This window comes from Homarus americanus, unplaced genomic scaffold (assembly GCF_018991925.1).
Source record: "Homarus americanus isolate GMGI-L3 unplaced genomic scaffold, GMGI_Hamer_2.0 scaffold13284, whole genome shotgun sequence".
NCBI lineage: Eukaryota > Metazoa > Arthropoda > Malacostraca > Decapoda > Nephropidae > Homarus > Homarus americanus.
The window spans coordinates 371,484-396,063 of NW_024750842.1; the positions used below are offsets into that span (position 1 = coordinate 371,484).

Below are 24,580 nucleotides of genomic sequence, written 5' to 3' on the forward strand. Positions count from 1 at the left end.
ACCACACCCTTACCGTCTTTTAAGGCGGAATCCTACCTTCTTCTAGTGTGGAATCCTACAGTCTTCTGGGGTGGAATCCTTCTGCCTTATGGGGTAGAATCCTAACGTCTTCTGGGCAGGATCCTACCGCCTTATGGAGCGGAATCCTCCTGTCATCTGGGGCGGAATCCTACCGCGTTATGGGATGAAATCCTATCGTTCTCTAGGGCGGAATCCTACCGTCTTCCTGGGCAGAATCCTACCGTCTTCCGGGGGGAATCCTATTGTCTTCCGGGGGGAATCCCATTGTCTTCTGGGGCGAAATCCTACCGTCTTCTGGGGAGGAATCCTATCTTACTTCTAGGGCGGAATCCTAACGCCTTCTGGGGTGGTATCCTACGGTGGAATCCTACCCTGTTTCGGGGCAGAAACCTATCGTCTTATGGGTGAGATCTTACGTCTGCTGGGGCGGAATCCTACAGACTTCTTGGGCAGAATCCTTTAGTCTTTTGGGGCGGAATTCTACCGTATTCTGGGGCGGAATCCTATAATTTTCTAAGACGGAATCCTACTGTCTTCTGGGACGGAATTCTATCATCTTCTGGGGCAGAATCCTACGTCTTCTGAGGAGGAATCCTACCGTCTTCTAGGGCAGAATCCTACCGTATTCTTGGGCGTAATCCTACTGTCTTCTGGGCGAAATCCTACCGTTTTCTGGGGAGGAATCCTACCGTCTTCTCGGGCAGAATCCTACCGTATCCTGGGGCAGAATCCTATCGTTTTCTGGAGCGGAAACCTATCGTCTTCTGGGGCAGAATCCTATTGTTTTCTAGGGCAGAATCCTACCGCCTCATGTGTGTCAGGTGACCAAGGTGTTAGTCTTGGGTGTGTCAGGTGACCAAGGTGTTAGTCTTGGGTGTCAAGTGACCAAGGTTAGTCAGGCGTTGCAGTGCTTGTGCTAGTCTCTCCATGCATCGCCTCATATATATATACAGAATATATTAAAGATAAATATGGTTAATTAATACACAATTATATGAATTTAGTAGCAGCAATTTATTCTAGATAATAATTTCCAATAAACAATGAGTATAACAAGATAGACTGTCTATCTTAGTATTAATATGACACAATATGGAACTGATATTAACTTTAAATCTGGTGAAGGTAATGAACACCGAGAAAAATAATTTACATAATAAGTTGTTATTCAGAAATCCATTTGCCTAAAACTCAAAATCTATGAAGAACCATTGATGGATTACTCCTGTTGAAGATGTTGAAATACAATTAATAAGACAAAAAACAAAGAACACATACAAACAATAATGCCAGTATAGTTCTCATAGGTCTTCAGTTTATGTCATCTGAGATTAAGGCAAGAAATATTTAACATACCATACTAAATTTTTTATGAATGTCTTAACAAAACCATTCTCTTAGAAATCAAGAAATAATAAACAGTTGTGATACACAGCTGAATATTTCAATAATAATAATAGCCAACCCAACTCATTTATAAATTACATTACATTAGGCAACAAAACACACATTAAAACCTCTTATAAGGGATATATGAAGGTATATCAACAATATTTTATAAAAAAATGTCTTCAAAACTATAAAAATTAAACCAAATCTTAACTAACTAGTGTACCGTACCTGACAAAAGATATACCTCTAACAATAACTCCTGGCCTAAACACGTGTACCGTACCGCACTCTTTTACCAGACTTAAAAATACGCGAAGACGTTTAAAAACATTAGTAGAGAGGCTCTGACGCAGAGGCACCTAACTCATCCCTCACGCTGTTCTCAGATCAAATGTAACTTATGCTTAACTAGTTGGAAAATTAAATTGATACCATAAACCTGAAATATGTTATTGATACAAAACTCTCTCTCTGCCAACAGATAAATACACGTATTGTAATATGCACGTCTGGATGAGAAGTCATATTAATATATCTGATAAGATTCTGCTTATAATACAAAAATGTGTCAATGTATTTTACAAATAAAAAAAAGATTATTATACTAAATGTGCTGTTACCTAATTTTTGCTTGCTCTGATGGCCTGTCTCTGCTGCTTGTTGGCCACAGCCTGTCATAAGAGAGAAATATGTGAGTATCACTCCTTTAAAACTCCTAAATCCATAAAAATCACAAGTAAAGAAAATCTTGGTAATTAATGAAGAGAAATATGCCCACAAAATTTTTTTTCCAAGTTGAACAGAGACCACAAACTTTGGTAAATATATAATGTGCTGATGTCTCAATTTATTTAGGATATGAAGTTGTTATACTACATTACATTTTGATCTGCAGAGATCAGAAAAAGATACAGTAATATCTCCATGAGTCAGAATCCCTTGATCCGGAACTCTCCAATAACTGGAATTGAAATTTTCTCGGGAAATCATTCCCAAAGCCGGAATTTTCCGGGAAATTCCAGCTATGGGAACGTTTTTCCGAGGGGCACATTTTACGGAAAATTTTTCCGTTACCCGAAAAATTCCGGGAACGAGGGATTTTTTTCCAGTTTTGAGAAAGTCGTCTCGTTTCTGGAAATCTCATTCCCAGGCACCAATTGTTCCGGCTAATGGAGATATCACTGAACTTGGAGCAATAAATGCTCCCCCATTCCAAGGTGTGGGCATAAAAATATTAAAGTTTGAAAGTTTTCATATTTAAAACTTGGGAACACTTTAAAAAGTTACCATTCAGGACTCGATACCTAAAACACAATCCTAACAAATACAGGGACCCCCAAGTTCGCAGATTTTTTCTTCTTGGTTCTCGGTTATTCGCGGATAACACCCTGGATGTACCCAAGAATGTCTGTGGGTAGTTTTAAAGTTGCCGGCATTTTTGCGGCTGGGACAGGGAGCCATTCGTTCTAGAGACAGTGATTTCCTTTACCTGTATTGTAAATGTGTGTGTGTGTAGACACACACACAAAACACATAAAATAAATAATAATGGGAAAATACTCTCAGAAATCATCAGAAAATTTATTAAAAATGTGACAGTCTACCCTCAAGTCCGTTCTCCATTACAGTACTTTATTAATAGAGCACGGACTAGAGGGTAGAATGTCACAATTTTATTAAATTTGTTTCCGATTATTTGTGAGAGGATTTATCAATTACTGTATTATTTATTTGTGTCTACACACACACACACACACACACAATACTACAGGTAAAAGAAGTAATTGTCCTAAGGTTAAACACATAAAGGGAATATATATTTCTTTGTACACAAGTAAAAATGTAACCCCCCACCCAGTCCGCAAATGGTATTCGCAGAAATTTTGAGAACCTAACCCCCGCGAATTTTGGGTGCCCCCTCATATCAACACACTTTTATCTATACACAGTAGTGGCGTAATAAACACAAGCCATCTGAAGGTGATATACTCCCCTAACTGTGGTTGGAGAGATGTCAAAGGGCCATAGATAGCTATGCCACACATTATAGAATCTGGGCTGGCTTCTTGGTATACAAACTCTCAATTAAAATTAAAACATATGACTACAGACAACATATACACTGCTATAATCCCCACTGGGCCAGAGAGAAAAATAAACACATATTAACAATAAGTAAACACTGCTCCTGCAACCTACCTGGAAACCAGACTTAATGGGAGCGACAGAACATCGAGAATTACACTGTTCGCACTGTAGGAAGTAGAGGCGGGCATCTTTCTGGAGGATAGTGTCAGGAGATCGACATGTGTGGCAAGTGACATACTCCTTGATGTATCTGTGAGAACAATACATGTTTACACCAGAAAATAAATTTGAAAATAACCTGAGAATTAAATAAACTTAATATAGCAGTCTCTGTATAAAACTCTATAAGCCTGGAGGTGAGTAATAATAAAAAATAATAAATAAAAATATTGTCCATGCAATAAGATGAAAGTATTTGCAAGTGCGTAAAATGGTCAGTATTTCATGGATAACAGAATTCCTTTCAAGAGATAAACTTGTGAGGGTTGACCAATGTATATTGCAATACAGTACAGTACTCAACAGCATAAAGCTTTCAGAACAAAAACAACCTAACTCAAACTCATAGCTCCTTATGATCTTCTAAAACAGAGAAAACTGTTTACAAGACACTAGGTACATTAAGGTTCCTACACACAAGCTGATAAGTTTTTCATCTTACCTCCTAAGCACATTTTCTATTTGTTTTTGCTGGAATCTTCCCTTGATGATCAATTGATTACTACCTGTAATACAAGAGTAATATTATGTAGTGAACTATACTATCCTGAGAGCTAGATAATAAAGTGAATGCTTAATAAAAATATAATAAAATAATCTGTTAACTTTTTCACAACTACAAACAGTGAGGAAGATAGACACAGGGTTTTATATCATCTTGTTATATCAACCAATTCCTCTGTATGATCTTGAAAGCAACCCGTCACATTACAACACCGACAAGAGTTACTGTAGTCCAGCGTTAACATCTAACTGCCACAAGAATGAGTACTATTTCTGGCATGCTATAGAATATAACTGAACACAAAAGCCACCAATCAAAACAAACTACTGTATTCCACACCACTAAGCAATGAGCTCACCATCAATACTTCCTGATGTACCCAACTCGGCCAGAAGAAACTGCAATACGTGTTTGGGCATTCTGTGAAGAAGCCGACATATCTCTGCAAAGTTGGCAAAAGCGGTTTTCTTTGACCCAATCCTGACAACCTGGGGAGAAAATTTCAATCAGAGAAAAGACAAAACTTATCAAACTTGAACCATTTTAGAGTCATTACAGTGAACTATCTTTTAATTTAAGTAGGAAACAAAAAAGACAAAGAAGTGTAAAACAATCAGACAAAATACTAAAGAGGTTGGTGGATCGCGTTAGGTTGACTGTAGAATAAGTAATTCACACCTCACTATAGTCTGACCACCCCTAACCTAACCACAAAACAACGACTCTATTACATACCTGAGGTGGTTTCATGACAAACTTCTTCTTTTCGCCGGTGGCCATCTCGGGGTTCTTTTCACGAAGCTGGTTAAATGCACGTTCCAACAACTCATCGTAGGTGTAATCACGTTCGCTGCCCACCCATCCATCTCCAGACTCTGAGAGATAAAAGAGGTGGTCCTGTATAGTGACAGCACTGTACAAAGAGTTCTCAAAAACTGAAAGACCCAAAGAGGATTGTTAAGGAACTCAGGATCCATGATTTATAAATACGGTAAATCATAGTAAAGTACAACAGGACAAAATACAGTGCTTCCTGATTGATGACATGTTTATAGTTGTGCCCAGATATGAAGTACAGTACCCTGAAGAAGAGAATCACTTGGTGTTCGGATCTCTAAATCAAGGATGCAAACAAACATTGGCAATACCATTTTTCACTACAGCATTTAGGACTCTTCCCCCACCCCTCGTGTATGGATTTCTAAGATATGATAAGTTAATCTAACACTACATATATCAAGACTTAAAAAGTTTTCAAACTAAACCCTAAAAGAACATAAAATAAATGAATTATTCACACTATTAACCTTAACTGTACTTAGGCCTTTTTGAGGAAAGTCGAATAAATTGTAACAATTAGATGGTGATGTTTCCCATTTTCAATTTCAGGAGTTGTTGTGAATTACAGTACATGTGTTTGGGACCTCAGACATAATGACAGTATCAATGTTGGTCCCTATGTTAGACATCAGTGCAAAATCCACCTCTGTGAATAATATACAGTAAACTCTCTGTTATCTGGTACAGTACTTGTGATATTGGCTAGAAATACTGACAAAAATCCTAATTCCCCTTACAATAAATCACTTAGAAAATTGGTAGGGTTCCAAACTTAAGGAGCACCAAGTGAGTAGTCCTCCAGAGCTCCCGGTGTGCTTCCTACGACAGCTTACCCACAGTGTCCCATATTTCCCCCCCTGAATCTCAATAATACTTCACTCCCTCAAACTAAAGGAGAGTGCCAGTGTGTCATGCTGCTACACAAACCTGACATATGGAAGCAGTTGGACAATGGCTCTCTTTTAATGCTGTTTAAGTTTGGAATAATATTTTTTACAGCAATATCTATTGTTTTCTGCATTAGAGCTACAGGCATTATAAAAATTATTCTCTTAAAAAAGCAAATTCCTCGAATGGACAAGACAAGAGAGTGTCTACTGTATATACGACATAAATTATCCCCCACGTTCACACACAAAAGACAAGGAAGAGAATAAATTTCATCAAACCTTAATAGATATCAAAAAATTTTAGTGTTAAAAAAAAAAAGCACATTACAATCCTCTAAGGCCTTGCAGGTTACAAAATGAGCCAAGGATATCTAGTGAGGTCTTAAAAAAAAAAATTATTTACTAGACAGCTGAAGGAAGGCAAGGCAGATTTCATTTATCCTTGTGGTGAACAGGTGAGACGTAGATATCAAGGTGCCGGACACGCTCAACACTTACCCCTTATTTCCTCGCACACAACTGACTCCTCTGAGAGCATGTGTGTAAGATACCACTATTAATTGAAGACATTAAATCATTAGACAATAAAATAATGAATTACTATCTATAAATACAACATGAGACTGCAGAGGACATATTTCAAGCACAGATATAAGTGTATGTCAAGAAGAAATCAAAAGCATCTGGTGAATTTAGATCCAACTCTGCAATACAACAAATAAATAGCAAATAACATTAAAAAAAATCATAGTATGACATGAAGTTGAGCATCTAAACTAGCATATAACTTGGTCATACTTGCTACTAGATGCTAACATGCTATAATAAGGCATATCCTCTGGTAGTAAAAATTTTGTACAAATCCACCTACAGTACTCTTATAAAAAATGGATTTTTGGGGGATTCTTAAATATTCTAGCTGAAAATGTCATAATTTCCATGACATGACAGCCCATGCATAGGCTTCTTAAAACAATTGGTTATCACATACAGTACAGTATATCCCATTTTCAATTGTAGTTCCAATTTTATCATTACCCTCTTCATGAAATTTTTCCTGCAAATAATTATTCACAAATATTATTTACCACATCTTCAGAATATCACAAACTGTTAAATAGTGTGAATACAGAGTACAGTAGTGCTTAAGGGTGTGTTTGCTGCACCTAAACACCATACTTAAAGCTACTACAACCTGACCTCAATTACATACTGAATGTGAAAGTGCAATCCATGGCCTGCTGACCTGTTAGGGGCAGTACAGATGCAGCTTACTGATTACAGAGCTTTCAGTATATAAGGAGGCAGTGTAGCCAACACTACACTTAACAGCCTTCATTTTTCAACTGTAACACTAAGTACCCATCTACAGCTGGTGGAGCCCTGAGCACAAACCCATGACGCTTGGTACAGGAGGCATGTATTGTATCAAGTCATCCAATGCACCCTTATAACAAGGTCAAAATCCTTGGTTCATTTACAGTTTAGAAGTAATGCATTGTTTTCATATATATATATATATATATATATATATATATATATATATATATATATATATATATATATATATATATATATATATATATATATATATATATATATATATATATATATATATATATATATATATATATATATATATATATATATATATATATATATATATATATATATATATATATATATATATATATATCAAGTGATGTTAGGAACTGTCAAACCATCCATCACACAATCAAAACTTTAACGCAAAAAAGTGTCAACAAAGCAAAGGCCAAGATATTATAACACACAAACATCAGCCCGAGGGATCTGTCAGCATAGTTACTAAACTTAATCTTAACTTGGAATAAAAACAGGAATTAGTCAATAACAAAGAAGCAGCATCAAAATTAACTCCTCAGGAGAAAGGTACAAGAGCCAAAGTGTCCTGGTAATTAAGAGAACACTGACGAGGGTACAGTGGTTGGTGTTGGTCTGGTGGATACGTGAGACAGGTGGAAACCATATGAACTAAGCTGTCAACTCCCGGTCTGTGTCCAGGATTGACAGAGTAAATGACCAGGAGTTGACAGCTGTGAAAAAAATTTGTCTGAGTGCAGTGGTACAGAAGAGGAATGTAAACAAAACCAATGAGAATGTAAAATGCAAACAGAATTATAAAACTATTTGTATACTGTATCAGGAAGGTGAAAACAGGGTAGCAGGAGCAAACAGTGGCAGAATGTGTGTGTGCATTATTACGGAGGACGTGTAAAAATAAGTACACACTCTTGTAACAGGATGTCAAGAGAATGAAATACACAGAGAGGGAGTTCTTGAATCTTAACCGCTGTGAAAAGTTGCAGACCCACTCGACCTCAACTGTGGAACACTTACAGTACTTCCACCAACTTATAATATTTTTCTCCCACCTTCAATCTTTGGCATAAATTGGTGCCTCTACACACCTAACCATAACTCTACATTCACTTAAAAATATTTCACATTCAATGATATAAATTTCATGGAGAATAAATGACTTGGAGTCTCCTTAGGATGGGTTAAGTGGAGGAAACACGGTCATATGAACCTCCTCATTCATCCAAAACCTTCACAGCTTCTCATTTCCCACTCCAAGTTGCCACATCACTTTATACTGTACTGTACTCACTTCTCAACTCTCTCTCCCACATACTGGTATTAAAAGCCTCTACTGTTGGGCAGATTCTCCTTCAATCTCTTAAATACATTCTTCACACTTGACGCCACTTCTTGTACAGTCAGTAAAATAAGTATCAACCACTTCAACTGACGCCGGTAACCAAAGATAAACGTTTACAGTTTTCACGAGATGTTTCATTTCGTTACGCACGGCAAGGTGGTCAACACTTTTTTTATTGACTATATTTAACAATACAACCATCATCCTCACTAGACACATTTAACTTTTCCATACTTTATACAACCAAACGAGGCAGGTAGTATTCAAAACGGTCCAATCAACTAGAATTTAGATGTAATGTAGTTAGTTGTAATTATTCACATAGTAATACTGTAATATGAAACAGCAGCTCAAAAAAGATAATAATGCTGGGTGTTAAAATGTGAGCTATCTGGCATGACAGGATGAAACCAACACTATGCAGGTCTGTGTACAGTATAATGGCTAGTACAGTAAGAGCAGCTACAGAATACTTTAATAACAGCAGACGGGCCTCAATCTCAACAAGTAAGTACTGTACCGTTCAGTCATGCAAGCGACCCTATTTTAGCACGAGAAAATGTTCTGAACTACCTGCTATTTGTACGACTAATGAACCCACCTGTATGACCAGTCAAATATATGTAATTAATATCAAGGCCCAATAAGCGATAGTGAATACTGTAACAATTAATTCACACTTTTGAATATTTCCCAGATGGTAAAATGTTTTGGGTTATCAAATATTAAACACAAGGACCTACACAATCCCCTGCAGCATAATACTCTGAACTGTACAGCTCTGGCTACACTAACTAACTGGTCAATAATGTGTCACATATCCATAACCTCACAGTATAAGAACAAATAATAGAAAGTTTCAACAATACCAATAAAATGGAAAAAATACACAAATATCCTACAACTACTAGAAGTGTACATTACACAACTAGCAACATCAATGAGGTAACTGCATATTATCAGGCATACTGTATACATATGGTAAGTGATAAACAAGTTCATAACCTAACAGAGAAGTACCTTTAAGTTATGTGAAAGGAACACCGATCTGTGTTTGCTTATTTAATATGTAATGTGAATTTGCGGTGCAAGAAATTCCACTCACTACAAACAGTTCCAAGCTAGAGCAGTTCAAGTATTGACACAAGTTACTGTACTGCAAATAACAATAATGAAAACAGAGTACAAGTGCTGTTATGTATGACAAACAGGTTATGAAGAATTCAATTTTAACTGGCCCGGGCTTTTAACGAGTCACCCATCAGTTTCACATCTGGAAACACAGTTGTTACACTCAATACTCATTAATATCTTGCCAAGTGCCCTGTACTGAAACCTTTCAAAATTGAGAAGAAAGAAAAAATAAAAATACTGTATATACAAAACAATAAGATTGAATTGAACGCATCCCGTTTTTGCCTGACTGTGTATACTTTATGGGGTAGACTGAAGAGTTTACCAATCAGGAGACCAGTTAATATGATAGAAGTAATGCTCAGGTAAGAATAACAGGCCAGGTAAAACGAGCAGAGGAAGATTTAGCACATTAAAACTCTATTTCCTCTGTACGCTACAAATATCTCTACATACTGTGTTCTTCCATTGATCAAGAGCACAACACAGTATTCTAACGTTGCCTTCTGTTTCAATATACTGTACCATCCCACAATACATTTTCTTCTCAAATCCAATCCAATTCTTCCATTCAGAAACTTGACACTGTACAGTACATGTAAACTTTCTTCTGGTATCTTTATATAATCATTCATACACTATTCTATTCACCAAAAGACAAACAAAAAATATTAATATTTAGTATATTTGAGCAACTGTTTCAATATACTGTATAGTAATTAATTAAGTATATTTGAAATGTGAAAAAAATATAAAATAAATTAAAAAAAAATATGAAAGCCATCAAATTGGCCTTCCACGTCAGTGCAAGATGGGTGACCAAAAGCAGATACTGGAGCTAGAGGCATCCCGACACAGAATTCTATGGAGCTGCTAAAGGTGCATCATCAGGATACACGGGTGTTGGCCAAATTTCTTACTAAAGGACGATAACATGGATCGGTGAATGTTGATCCATTATCAGTGTGAAAAAATGATAAATGGAGGACTCATCATGAAATTCACTTTTATAACTGAGACTGGATTGGGCAAACTGTGTATTACTGTTACTAAATCTGTAGCTGGGACTAATCCAAGGAACTGTTATACCTGCCCGTGAAATGAAAGCCCTTAAAATGAGGGTCGTAGAAACAGGAGTTACCTTGTAAAGAAGAAGCCCAAATGTGAACTTCATGTCACTTCCTGGTTGTAACCCAAGACACCTGGATCAACCCTCAGTGCCTTCTCTTTACCCTCGGCAGCAAGGCCTTATTATACAATACACTAAGCACTGCACTCACGACCTATGATAGTTAGGAGGCCTACAATATTGTTAAACACAAAAGTGATATAGTAATAAAACTGACATAAAGGCAGTGGGCCAAGAGAGTACTGTACTGGGCTTATGAATCATGTTCAAATATATATTATTTTTATGTAGTGAAAACCAATAGTCAGCAAAGTGTGGAGAAAGGAACCCCAGTCCAGTCTTAGTAATAAAAGGGAATTTCAGAATAAAATGTCCATTTATAACTTCATGACTGTACTGGGCATCTCAAAGGTAAGAAGCCAGCAAGATACAGTAGCATGAAATGTTCCAATCAATAAAGTAAAATGCTACCCTTACATATTTCCCAAAGCCACACAGTCAGATTGTCTTGTATCCTCACCTACGTAAGACTAATGAGTCCGCCCATAGCTAGGCCCATCTTAGCAGTAGAAATGTAATGGGGACACCCCTCAGAAAGGATAATGGTACGTCTCTTTCGGGTTGTATATCCCAGATGCTCCACAATTCGGTCTTTTATTCAAAATCAACTAGTTTTTGTTGAAGACACCCTGTACCTTAATAGACGAGCCAGGTGCCAAGACAGAACAGTGCGTGTGGTGGGAACCATCCCCGTGTTTTCGGTTTAAGAAGGAAATATATACGTTGGTGTGAAAGAGGAGTCTCGGTTTTTGACAAGACTGCTGTTATAATGTACAATACTATCTGGTCTTCTACTTAGGTGGCAAATTATGTTTCTCAGATCTCTTCTAACAGTCTGGTCTTAGGGAGAAAGTGTAACTATTCTTTGGATTAGTCCCAGCCACTAATATCTCTGAGTTCCTCGGGTACTAAACCCACACACTTGTTACGCGTAGCAGTAATACACAGGTTGCCGTTTACAGTCGTGAGGTTATAAACAGATAGCAGCCCCACTGGCCTCCACCTTCCCTGCAACTTTCATGCAATATCGTCTGCTGGCAAGGTGATGCCTTATTCTTCTGGAATATACAGGGAGTGACTTGACTTAAAGAGTGAAACAGAAAAAAAAGACCATCACAAAGGTCCAAGCTTCTGATACAGTAAGGGATGTAATCAGTAAAATTTATGGTAAATCTGATACAAAGGATGCCACTGAACCAGAAGAATGCACCTTTGCCATTACATAGGCTGCTGTACATGCTTGTCTGTGGCTTTTAATTAGTTCCTCACCCTCAATATTTACCAGGCCCGGCTCCCGACTTGTATCGGTTTCCAGATCTGAAAGAACATCTTCATGGGACGAGATTGAGGGTTACTTAGGCACTATGACAACTTACAGGTAGCTAGAAGTCCAAGCTTGAGACTTCTCTGAAGGCCATCAGGCACTGTAGGGCCAAGGGTAACCAGCTTAAAGGAAGACTATGTTAAATATTAACATAATCACTGACAAAAACCACAACTTTTTATCATTAGTTTCTCATAAAATTACACACTAACACCTATATTAATTTTTATACAATAAAATCCCTTTTAACTTTAAATTAAAAATTTTTATTTTGGAAATATATCAGTTTGCTTAAGGAATCAGAGTTCAATGCAAGGATCATGCAATGACTTCTAAATAGACTGAAGCATCAACAAGAATTTCATTCATTTTCACCTCAAGTGAGAATGATCTTGGACGAGTTAAAAAGAGAGATTCCTTTAAATGACGTCTGAAGTGAAGACGAAACATTCACCCATTTCTTTTATAACAAGAAAGGCTTCCAGCCTTTCAAATTCTCCCCCAAAAATTAACAAGGGAAGCAGGGACTTGATGCATAGTTTGTTATAAGAATACTGCACTACATACCAAACAATGTGTATGTATGTATTATCTACTGAGCTTTAAAACCCATTGTGTAATATATTTTGTTACCTTTACTACACTGAAAAATTCCTTAACATTAAAGAATAATCCTCAAGGTATAAATCTTACTTTACATTAGGACACTAAATCAATTTCCCAGTCTTCAACCAACTCCAGTGGTGGCTTAATTTGGGTGCAAAACAAAATTCTCATAATATACCATTTGCACCTAAACTTTTCAGCTGCAATGTGATCTGAGCACGAGGGAGAGGAGGAGGAGGGTGGGGACAGTAGCAGCGTATACATCAGTTACATGGAATGACAGAAAAAAAAAAAGAAGTGATTCCCATTGTTCAAGAGAGAAAAGTTATAGAACCTCTTGTGCTGCCTGAATTACTAGGTGGCAGGAGCAAGGAGGGACATGTAGGGGGATCATCTTGGGTTAATGTCTGGTATGTACAGTATCCTTAGCTGGTGTTACTGTTTACTCAAACCCTCAAATTAACACCATCTATGTCTCTTCAGTCATTAATGAACAGTAATAGTAGTATATAACGAGGGGACCAACATGCCGGGTGAAGGTTAGGTTCAGGCTGAAAAAATAAGAGAAATGAGATGTAGAGTCTGAAGGATTAGATATGGAAGCATTTAAGGAACACCGTCAAAAGCCTGCTATAGGAGGTTGGGGGAGGTGGAGGCATCTCTTTATCCTCCCCATTAATATTTCTTGGTGGTTTTATAGCAAGTAAGTCGCCTTGACCATCAGCAACCATTACGACTAATAATTTTCTTCTCTACGACAGTGTCCCCATACTGAAAAGTGCTGCAACACATATAAGGGATACTGAACTGAATATTTAGCATAAAACAAAAAGAACGAACAATTAAAACAGACTTGACAACAGTTTTCAATTCCAGAGTATCCGTGTAGTTCCCCCAATACACAAAATGAGTTACTCCTCCAAATTAATCACTAACTGGTTATACGGTACACTATCATCTTCGTTGTCAATATGTTTGGGTGTATATCAATGCAAGTTATTATGTACAGATTTTTTTTATATGATACACAATTTTCTTTAACCGTACACCTTCAGAATGTAATAACGATAATTTTCTTTAAACTATATGTGGTGTAAATTGTAATCCTTCTTGGTGTTAACTGCAATCTCCTTCAACCCTCAGTATTATCAGTCCAAGTTCATCATCTAATACCTGCCAGGTCCTTCATCTACTGATACATCAATAGTCAATGTCCTGCCAAAATTCAAACGATATTTCTCCATCTATCAGCACCGAAGCTTCTGTTGCTTAATAAATATCTGGTAGTGTGACAATTCGAGCCACAATACCAAACCTCTTCGTACCTAAAGCGCTGGACTATGGTACTGTTCGTTCTCAATAATGTGCGACAACTACCTCCTCCCTCTCCTCTCTTTCATGTTTTTTTTACTCCTTGTTACTCCTAATAAAGAACTCTTCCTCCGTGCATTTTTTCTTTCCTTCATATTCAAACAGCGACACAGTCAGTCAATATGTTCCTATACTGTACCCCCCCCCCCCCACATACAGCACTACCACACAACCAAATGTTCTTGCATGGACACTTTGCCAAATATTCATACTAAGAATCACTGCCCAAAATCCATACTAAGAAACACTGCCAAATATTCACACTATGATACAGTACTGTCAAATTTTCCTGCACAGACACCTGGCAAATGTCCTTTCATTAAAACAGTCAAATATTATCACTATGTTGTATCATACTTCATTCTTTACCTCAGTCTAGTATAAATGCTCCCCATAACATCAGACACAGCTCTCTACACTCCTCGTTATTCTCTCGTAAGTAAGATATGAGTTAATAACAAACACTCTTACTATCCTTTAAATCTTAAATTTAAAGAAATGACACAAAAAGGCACTGCACCAAACTTCCTTAGTAATAATTCTTGCTCCTCAAAGCAAAGAATTAAAAGTACCGTACTCTAAACTAGTCGGTGCGATGAAGAAAATATATCGTGAAACCTCCACATAACGGACGTCTCTCCATATAATCCATTAGATGGGGGGGTCTCACATCTAACGGAACCTCGATATAACGGGACTTTTATCTCTGTATGGTTCGTTACACGGAGGTTTCATATTTAACGGACCCTCGATATAACGGGACTTTCCTCTCCATAAAGTCTGTTATTTAGAGGTTTCACTGTAAAACTTAGAACAGGTTCGTACATTAAACTACTGTATGGGCATCCCCAGGTTACGGAAATTCACTCTTACGGATTTTGTAAATTATGACCAATAAATCCGGGATACGGACAAAAAATTCGCCCTTACAGAAATTGGGTAAATTTTTTAATTACATTTATTTTGTATGGATTTCATGGTGGTTGGTACAATACTGTATAGGGTGAGGCAGGAGCCAGTAGTGCCCCTCCGTCTCCCTCCCAGTAACTCTGATTGCACCCCCTTACCTTACCACCTCACCTAACGTACCACTCAACATAGTTTGTGTTAAATTCAAGTGTTTTGTATATTTATTATCATATTATATCATAAGATAATCAATGTATGTGTTAACAAAATTATTTTCATTCATAAACGTGCTTGTATTACGTCTTTTTGCCAAAAATATTTCCTTGGGAACGCATCTCCAATTACTGTATATAATGAACGTCAATGGGAAAATTGGTTTTGCGTTACTGACAAATTTTCAAGGACAAATACCTTCAGTAACCCGGGGGATGCCTGTACAGTAGATATTGTTACCCTACAGTTCCATCAAAATAATGCCAGAATGCAGCACTGAAGCTTTGAGAAATTGGCGTGCAACCTGGTCTATTACTTGGGTCATCAGTCTACTCAAGAACAAGGTCAACGGCATGTGAAGCAGCAATGATTTGTATGACAAGTATTACTTGAAGCAATGAAATGGTTAGGTGCAGATGAAATGGATTTAGCATTTGTGTTCATTTGCAAACTAAATTAAGCAGGTACCCAAAATTAATCAAATACAGTATAAAAAAATATAGTGTTATGCACAGGTGCCCATCAACTTAGGTTTACTTAAGCATCAAGAGAATATTTTCCAAGCTAAAACTACAAAAAATATCAAGATACTGTACTGTATACAGACAACCAAACTGATGAGTACACAGTTCACCAAAATATTCCTACATGCTCTGAGCTCCTACTAATCTTCAGCATAAATGAGTACAGTACTAGGAAAGGAAGGACTGCAAAATGCAATAATAATCATACTGAAATAACTAGACCAACTCAGGAATCAAAAGATAGGTGAGTCACTGAGTGTTGACAGTAGACACCATTCATGACAAAGTGCCAGATGACCTCCACACCAAAGTAGTTAAAAAAATAGATTAAAAAATAGTTAGAGAAACCACATGCATTACGTCTTAAGAGAAACGCACACGAGACACCGATGAACAATTGGCATCACAGAAGATTTAAGATTTTCACAATGAATCACAAAGACTCGCTGCTCCATAACCCTTACACAAAAATCTTAAGTGCTAATGAAAATGACACTTGGTACAAAGATGCTCTTACTTAGAATACCTTAAACAAAACAAAACTCAAAAGAATAGACCAAATAACTGATACTAACACAACACAATATATATAATTCAATTACATGAGACTGAGTACAAAATAGGAATGGGTGAATACAAACCTGGTGTACTGTAGGTCATGCATCAACAAGCTGTGTCTGGTGCATGACTATTACTACATTAACAGATAATACAAGTGAATATTAATTTGTTGCATGCAGAAAATGTAAGATATTTTAGCCTTTAACATATTTTCAAAAACAAGCTGAAGGATTCCATCTCTTCAACACTCATTCACTCTGACAAGTCCTTCCCATTTTAACACAAGGTGCGTGGGATCACACCTCGGCAACTCATAGTTGGCGAGTAATTAGCATTGAAAATAATAATTTAAATTTTCCAAGCACCATTACAACCACTAATTACCCCCAATAATATCATGGACTGTAGATTAGGAATCAGCATGCTCAAGAGAACTGATACTGAGGTTTTAAGCAAAATCTAATTTTGGCCCAAAATTAGATTTTAAGAATTCTTCGACCAAAATATACTTTTCTCTCGGAATTGGAATTTAAGGGTTTAACTAATTAAGTATAGTAAACCCTCGAAAGTCTGGACAATTTGGAGGGAAAGAGGGTGCGGACTTTTACCTGAGAGGGGGGGGGGGGCTGAGGTTTCTGTACAGTAAGCAGCCACTCGTTAGCCCCCCTGACACCCCAATATCACCCACACCCCACACCACAACCCACACACCCCACAACACCACCCACACACCCCAACATCACACACACATCCTACAACACCACCCACACCACCACCCATACACACCCCACACCACCACCCACACCCTACAACACCACACACACACCCCAACATCACACACACACACACACCCTACAACACCACCCATGCCCCACACACCCCCAACACCACTCACACACCCTCCAACACCACCCACACACATGCTCCCTCCAATACCACCCAAACACGGGAATTAACAGAGCAACACATCCAGAGTGAAGGGTGACGATATGATGTGTTGCTGGTTTAGTGCTTTGCTTTATATTATATTAAGTGTAGGTCTTATTGTATGACATAAATTTGTGTGTGGTTAACTGATGCACAATTCTGTGACTGCATGGTGGCGGGTTAACGATCAGCTGTTGGGGAGCACTTGGCAACACTCATTTCCACCTCATCTCTCTAATCACCCACACCTTTCTCCTTTCTCACTCCGTATTCTAAAATGTTATGTAACATAATGTTGAAAAGATACAACATTGCTCATTCATATTGTACTTACAATCAATTTTGTGGGTAAATATCAGCTGTTCACTAGCATCTGCAATGCTGCAGGCACAGCATTACCAAAGAAACTGATGCCATTACATTTGATTCTGGAGACAAGGATGATCCTTTCGTGTGTAGTGACAGTGATGTAAGTAAATCTTAAGAGGAATTTTGAGTTACAAAGATGAAGAATACGCTGGCTGGTGGGCCACCTTCCTCAGGCCATGTGTCCACCATGAGGCGACCACGTGGGATTGTATTGATTCTGTTCATGGTATTCCCTCAACCCTTGAACGATGGTGGTGTAAATCATTAGTAATGACCATGAGTTGCCATCACTATCCTCAAAGGTTAATACTGTATATCTCTTCTGTTTCACTCCTTCATTTTTATACATTATTAACTATGACTGATTCCTCAGACAGTCACACCTAGTCATCAACTGCAATTTAAGTTTTTGAGGTAAGCTGTGTGAAAACTAACCTCATGAGTATGCTTCCTCATTATTATCCTCTAATAAGAACACCTGTTTAATGAGAAATTGACAACTGTTTCTCAAAAGCAGCTATAAAATTTTTGCAAAACACTTCACCATGTGACCATCAATTTTGTAATCACCGAGTGTATAACGACATACAAGGGACACTATACAACACCTTGGAGTATTAAACAGGGACGTCTGCTAGAGGGAGTACTGTATAACACGTCCAACAAAATCGTCACATCATAAATCCAAAATGGTTTTAAAAGAATCTGTCAAACTAAAGTAAAACTGAGGCCAATGCATGAAAACCACATTAACAGACAATAATAACGGGAACAATTACAACATTGACATACACAGGTACAGATGCATTTGCACGAGTACAAAATAAATTAACATAAATCCAGGTCTGTGTACGTGTGTGTTTGTGTTTTATAGAGCTAATAGCTAACCTGTATAGCAAATTAGTAATCAATCAATCTACTGATATTGTCTCAAATAATTTAATAGTATCATCCTGGAAAACAACTGCTATAGGTAGTGATGAATATCTTGTAGGTAATACAAATCTTTAAGACAATGACATCACTACAAGCCCATCCTTATTAATGCTAATTTGGGTTTTGTCTAAGTAGCCTGCCACTAATTTTTTTGTTAATATCCACCAAGTCAATTTTAATTGGGAAAAAATATTCATTAGGCAGCTATGTTTAATCCCTAAACTCTGATACCCTTCTAATTATACACAAAACCAAATTAATATCCACTACAATACTAAGAGACACTAATGACACACACGCACTCACCTAATTCTCTGTCGTCACTGTCCAATACATTTTCTTCCTTTGCAATAAGTTCAACGAGTTCCTTCTTCTTTTTACTTCTTTTCTTCTTGGCTTTACTGAAGTCCATGTCAAGATCAAAGTCATCCATTTCAACTGGCTGGGCCGTCGCTGGTTCCCGGTCCTCACCCGACACCACTCCACTGTCCTTTGAGTCTGGCAGAGCTTCACTTAATTCATCTAAATTGAAAGGTTTCATCTTCTTCTTCTTGCTCTTCTTCTTTCCAAACATCTCCATATCTACAAGAGGAGAGTCAATGTAACTACCGTAGCTTCAAGAGGGAAGGTGAGAAGGACAGATCTATTTAGTCATTTATATTCTTGAACACACTACACCACAGATATTCATATTACTTTAGAATAACTAACTTGTTTTATTTGAAAATTTGGACTTAGGTTAAAATGCATATGCTGTACCTCTCACTTGACAAATCCTAGCCTTAATTAAGTCTATGGTATTTCAAATTTAACTCCCCAAATATGCTGTAATGCCAAATCTGTTAAGTAGGTATTTAAATTCCCAATGCATTGCTACCATCCATTTCTGGCGTGCTTTCCTTGACTTCTTGCACTTCTCCATTTTCTGGGGTGGGTGCTGACTCTACAGGAGGAGTTCCACTGCCATCAGCCAGAGCTGCATCAAGATTAAACCCAGTCTTCTTCTTTTTCTTTTTCTTTAGACTGGGATCAAAGATCTGAAATTGAATTGCAGAATGTAGTACCTTCCTAATACAGTACAGTACAGTACAGTACACCAGCACAAAGCATGAATCTGGATGACAGAGAATAGTAAACATGGGTTCCAGCAAAGAAACCTGCATCAGTTTTGGGTACCGGTAATATAAAAATAAAATCACTGCTTAATGCTGCTGTAACTGCAAAATTGTTCTCTCCTCCAATATAAGGTAATCTAATAAGTATTTAACAAGCATAAAATCATAAGTGCCTTTGTTTATAATCAGTAAGTTTGACAACTTCCTGAAGTAACAGATAGTTACTGCTACAATATGTAACTTATCATTCATAATAGGAAACAAACTAACCCAAAATACTATAGTACAGTGCAGCTGGATGACAAGATAAATGTTGTTACCCGCTGTCGGCAGAATGTTTTGATTGGACCGCTGCTGATCAACAATTACATGTGATATTCAAATGATGGGGAGGAAGATTATGTGGAAATCAACTACAGTAGCAATAGCAATTTGGTAAAACTATAGTTTAGGTTAGGTTATACTAGACGAGAGTGGTCCGGCCTCAGCAACAACCCGAGGAAGTTTCTCCACATACGGTACAGTACTGTATAGACAATACAGTATACAGTACATGTATCTAGACAGTGCAGATATTGAGAAATAGTAAACTGTAAAGTAACTTGACCAAGTCATAGCTGACAAATGGTTACAGTCAAGCTCAGACCATCTCGGATGATAAAAGTACTGTACAATGAAAAAAAAAGCAGCATAGATTGTAAGGGGGGAATTGATTTGTTCTTATTTATCTTTTCATTCTATCTTATTAATACATTAATTTACGTATGTGGAAGCTGTGATCTTTTTTCTTTTATATATATAATTATATATTTTATATTTAGTTCACAATTAAGATCACTTTACCTGGAGACCTGACAACGACACCCTCACAAAATTTGACGGTTGAGGATGACCTGATCACAAGATGTGAGGTTGATGAGTTTCACAACAATTTAAATAATGAGTTACTTAATGCACAAAGGCAGAGCATACCATACAGAAAACTCAGATCAGACAACAATGACCCCAACTGGATAAATAATTATTTAAATATTATTATTAGCCTAAGGGAGGCTATAGGTAGGAGGATAACTCGTGAAGTCTACCTCCGAGATCATTATAAGGTATTGGCCAGCAGGGTTAAGACCGAGATAAGAAAGGCATAGAGGAATACATGTAATGAACTGAAGGTAGCAAGGGAGACGAAGTCAAACCCCAAGGGATTCTTTCAAATGTATCAAACTAAAACAGGAGACAAGATTGGACCAATACCGGTGAGCTAACTGATAACAGAGAAATGAGCAATAATCTGAACAGGTATTTATCAACAGTTTTCACCGCCGAAAATTTAAACACGATTCCCGAGACACCGACTATATACAGAGATTGTGAAGAAAATAGATTAAGTGAGATAGTAGTGGCTAGTAATGATGTTAGTAAGCAAATAGACAAGCTAAAGCCTAATAAGTCACCTGGTCCCGATGAGATAGTTGCCAGAGTATTAAAGGAATATAAGGAAGAGCTTAGTATGCCCTTAGCAAATTTGTTTAACATGTCCTTAAAAATGGGTGCAGTGCCAGAATCCTGGAGGATAGCAAATGTTATACAAATTTTCAAGAAGGGAGATAGATCACTATCCCCTATATACTGTCCAATCAGTTTAACATCAATTGTAGGCAAATTGCTGGAAGCAATAATTTCAAACCCTGTTCGAAATCACCTGGAAAAGCACAAGTAACAAATGTAAATCACGGTTCATTGATCAAGTTCTACTAACATAAACTCATAAAATTCGTCCGTCATACAGATTGAACCCTCGGCATTCACTCATTCACACTCTTAGTATTTCAGTGAACCAAGAGACATAAAACATATCTCAAAATCATTCATGAACCTCCAGTCAAATACTTGTTTTAAGTGTGCAAGGTGGGCCGAGTTAGTAATGTGTGGGCCGAGTTGGTTATTTAAGATGGGCAAGTGCTTTGAATGGCTTTCTTGAGCTATCCTTACGTTGAATCTACTTAAATACTATTTACTATTAGTCAAAGCATATCTACTCGGGACCTCGGTATGCCCAAGTGGGGATGCGCAGTAGATAGCATAACTAGCTGTGCGTTTTGGGGCGACCAAGAATAGCCTTATATTTTTCTAGTGTCTTTTTTGTGTGTCTTGATTGGTTCTGACCATGAATTCCGTCGGAAATTGTCTGTTTCTTAGTTATCGCCCCCTTCTACCCCCAACAAGATAGGGGAACCTGTTGTGAACCAGGTTTTGGGTGGGGGAGAGAAACAAGTTTTTTCCGACAAAAAATCACATGACCAAGTGAATACAAAACACACTAAAAAAAAAACTCTATTAAAACATATAGACCTAACCTTTTTGGGGATGACCTAACCTAACCTAACCTTGTCCAAGTTACTATTGTTTATTCAAGAGTATTCATCACAGTACCAGCCAGTATTACCACAGCCATTCTCTATATATAAACTCCTCCAGGACAGTATTTCACCTAATATATCCCATCAACTATAAACCATTACTCATTAACACACACACACACACGCGCCAGCTGGACCCTGGCCATCACCTCCCTCAAGTCATCCACCATCACCTTAACTAACAACCATGTGTAATTAATAATAACCCCTTTATACTCACACCTGTCATTATACTCACATCAGCCTGTATACTCACTAGGTCTTCATCAGCCATGGTGTATATCCAAGTTAACTCACTAATATATTAAATTTAGTAGGAGCTAAAGGAGTCCCGTCAGCCTACTGTGGGAGGTGTATAGATGAGGTGGTGTTGGTGGCCGCCCAGTGTGAGGCAGGGCGTGATCCTCCTTAAGTGGTGTTGGTGGCCGCCCAGGGTAACAAAAGACTGTGTGAGGTAGGGTGTGATCCTCCTATAGTGATGCTTATCTCTTTATCGGATCCTTTATAAAGAATTGTAATGTAAATTATAATAAAACATGGAAATTGTCTAAATTATTTCATATAAATAATACCTGTATTTTAGAGTCACTTTGAGTTTATTGTCTTCTCTTTATAGTCGTATTTTTATACTGTTGGAATTATTTATATTACTTCATTTAAATGTTTATCGTTAACATATTATGACAGCGGTACTCAACAAACAATACCACATTTTTTACGTCTCTGGGTAAACTATATCACTGCCATAGTCCTCATAAAATTAATACTATTATAGCAGTTGATGTATTTTGATTTCATAGGGAATGGGAGTGTTTGAGGTACAGCTGTAACATGCGTGGCTCTTACATGCGTCCTGGGTTCAATCCCTGACTCTGGACAGCTGCGAGAAAGGTTTTATCAGCAGTGAGAGCCTCCCAAACATGTCTCTGTTATCTCAGTATATTAATGTGGATTGAGATGGTCAAGTTAAAGAAAAATCCCGTAATGCAAAATAAGTTCCTCCTATTGGACTTGAAATTCTCTTCTAAGGGTGTTTATACTGAACTCCGTCATAATTAGATCGGCCTTTCAGGGTTTTGGACATGTTGTACAGCCCATTATTCACTCATTAGTTCCTAGTATAAGGACTGTTCTCGTTGTTTCAATGCCGTTTTATTGATATTTCAGTATATGACTAACTATCAATTAAATTAATTTTAAAGAAGCATGTTCTACCGGTTTTCGAAAGATGCGTTAATTTTTATAAAGAAAATACGTGATAATAAAGCAAGAAATAGAATCACCTGAAAGTTGAAACTAGAGAAGAAACTATGTGTGTGTGTTTAGTGGTTGGTGGTCATCAACAAATGAGTCCACACTCCGGATACACACCTGTAGTCTCATGTACCAACATAACTTTCAGTGGGACTTCCTGACACCTCTGCCATACATAGCCCGCCTGTCTCCTCACTGTGGAACACAACTAAACATTACTAATCATTTAATAATAACTAAGCAATATGAAATACAAGTAATTGAATGTTTTAAAAATTTTCATATTACACACTGGGCTTACGTATAAATTTACTATTTGTTAACATGTAAATATCTAAATGACAAAATGATCAGACAACCTTCGACCTTATCCCTTCCAAAGTGAAAGTGAGGGATGACCGGATAACAAAGGTACAGTTCAGTTACAAAATGCATTTCTTGTGGCAAAACCCTGGGTGTGTTAATACAAAACTCCACCCAAATTAACTACCCGCAGAAGCACAGGTCAAGGCTAAATGGTCATGATAGGTGAGAGAGATAGGGACCGTGTTTCCTCTTTTTGTCTTGTCGTCGGGAGTCGGAAATGCAACCCGTCCTTAACTGAAATATTACTGTCTGGGCATAAGCAAAGTGAAATATTGTTTGATAAAGAAATTAGCTTAACTCTTATCTACACATGCATGCTTCAGACTCGATCCTTTTCATATCCGTTTATATTCATGAAGTTACAATAACACTCGAGTTACTTTATTAATTTTTTCTTCTTTTACTGATTACCATAATAAATACATAATGAACGCCGACCCTAATCCTGCAACTTGAAGCACATAGCAATGGAACCACACGTGGGGAAGAATAAAGTTAGAATTACATTCACTCGTCAGCGTCAACGCCAAGAATAGATCACATTGAACTGTATACGGTCGTTTCTATGGGCACGGTTGCGTTAGCGTTATGCAATTGCAGTACATGCCAATCGCTCCTTGTAACGATTGAAATCGCAAACACACTGCAAAGTGTAAATGGAATCCTAGCTTAACAGATATGTGCAGAAAATGATAATAGTACAATA

General features: G+C 37.4%; 1 protein-coding gene across 4 annotated transcripts; it reads right to left on the minus strand.

Annotated features, from left to right (window-relative positions):
• Window positions 1-1,016: 1,016 nt before the first annotated feature.
• On the minus strand, window positions 1,017-22,647 carry LOC121854227 (eukaryotic translation initiation factor 2 subunit 2-like). Of its 4 annotated transcripts, none has more exons than XM_042348735.1 (10): window positions 22,493-22,647; window positions 19,600-19,759; window positions 19,029-19,304; window positions 12,252-12,299; window positions 6,454-6,483; window positions 4,961-5,100; window positions 4,584-4,713; window positions 4,163-4,226; window positions 3,613-3,751; window positions 1,017-2,084 (listed from the first exon to the last, which is right to left on the minus strand). In XM_042348735.1, exons 1-10 carry the CDS (start codon window positions 22,526-22,528, stop codon window positions 2,034-2,036), a joined length of 1,074 nt encoding a protein of 357 aa, XP_042204669.1. In that variant the 5' UTR covers window positions 22,529-22,647; the 3' UTR covers window positions 1,017-2,033. The 4 variants fall into 4 exon arrangements, with proteins under 4 accessions (XP_042204669.1, XP_042204670.1, XP_042204671.1 ...); XM_042348736.1 differs by having other exon boundaries at window positions 22,511-22,626; XM_042348737.1 differs by lacking the exon at window positions 12,252-12,299.
• Between the last annotated feature and the right edge of the window lie 1,933 nt (window positions 22,648-24,580).

What these genes read in the sequence shown, in the direction of transcription:
- LOC121854227 (XM_042348735.1), bottom strand. Translation starts at nt 22,528, where the DNA reads ATGGCTGATGAAGACCTAGTGAGTATACAGGCTGAT. An exon ending in GGGCCTGGTAAATATTGAGG is followed by an intron (nt 6,484 to 12,251) that starts GTGAGGAACTAA and finishes ACATGCTCTCAG; the next exon opens with AGGAGTCAGTTGTGTGCGAG. An exon ending in ATAGAAAATGTGCTTAGGAG is followed by an intron (nt 3,752 to 4,162) that starts GTAAGATGAAAA and finishes TTGTTCTCACAG; the next exon opens with ATACATCAAGGAGTATGTCA.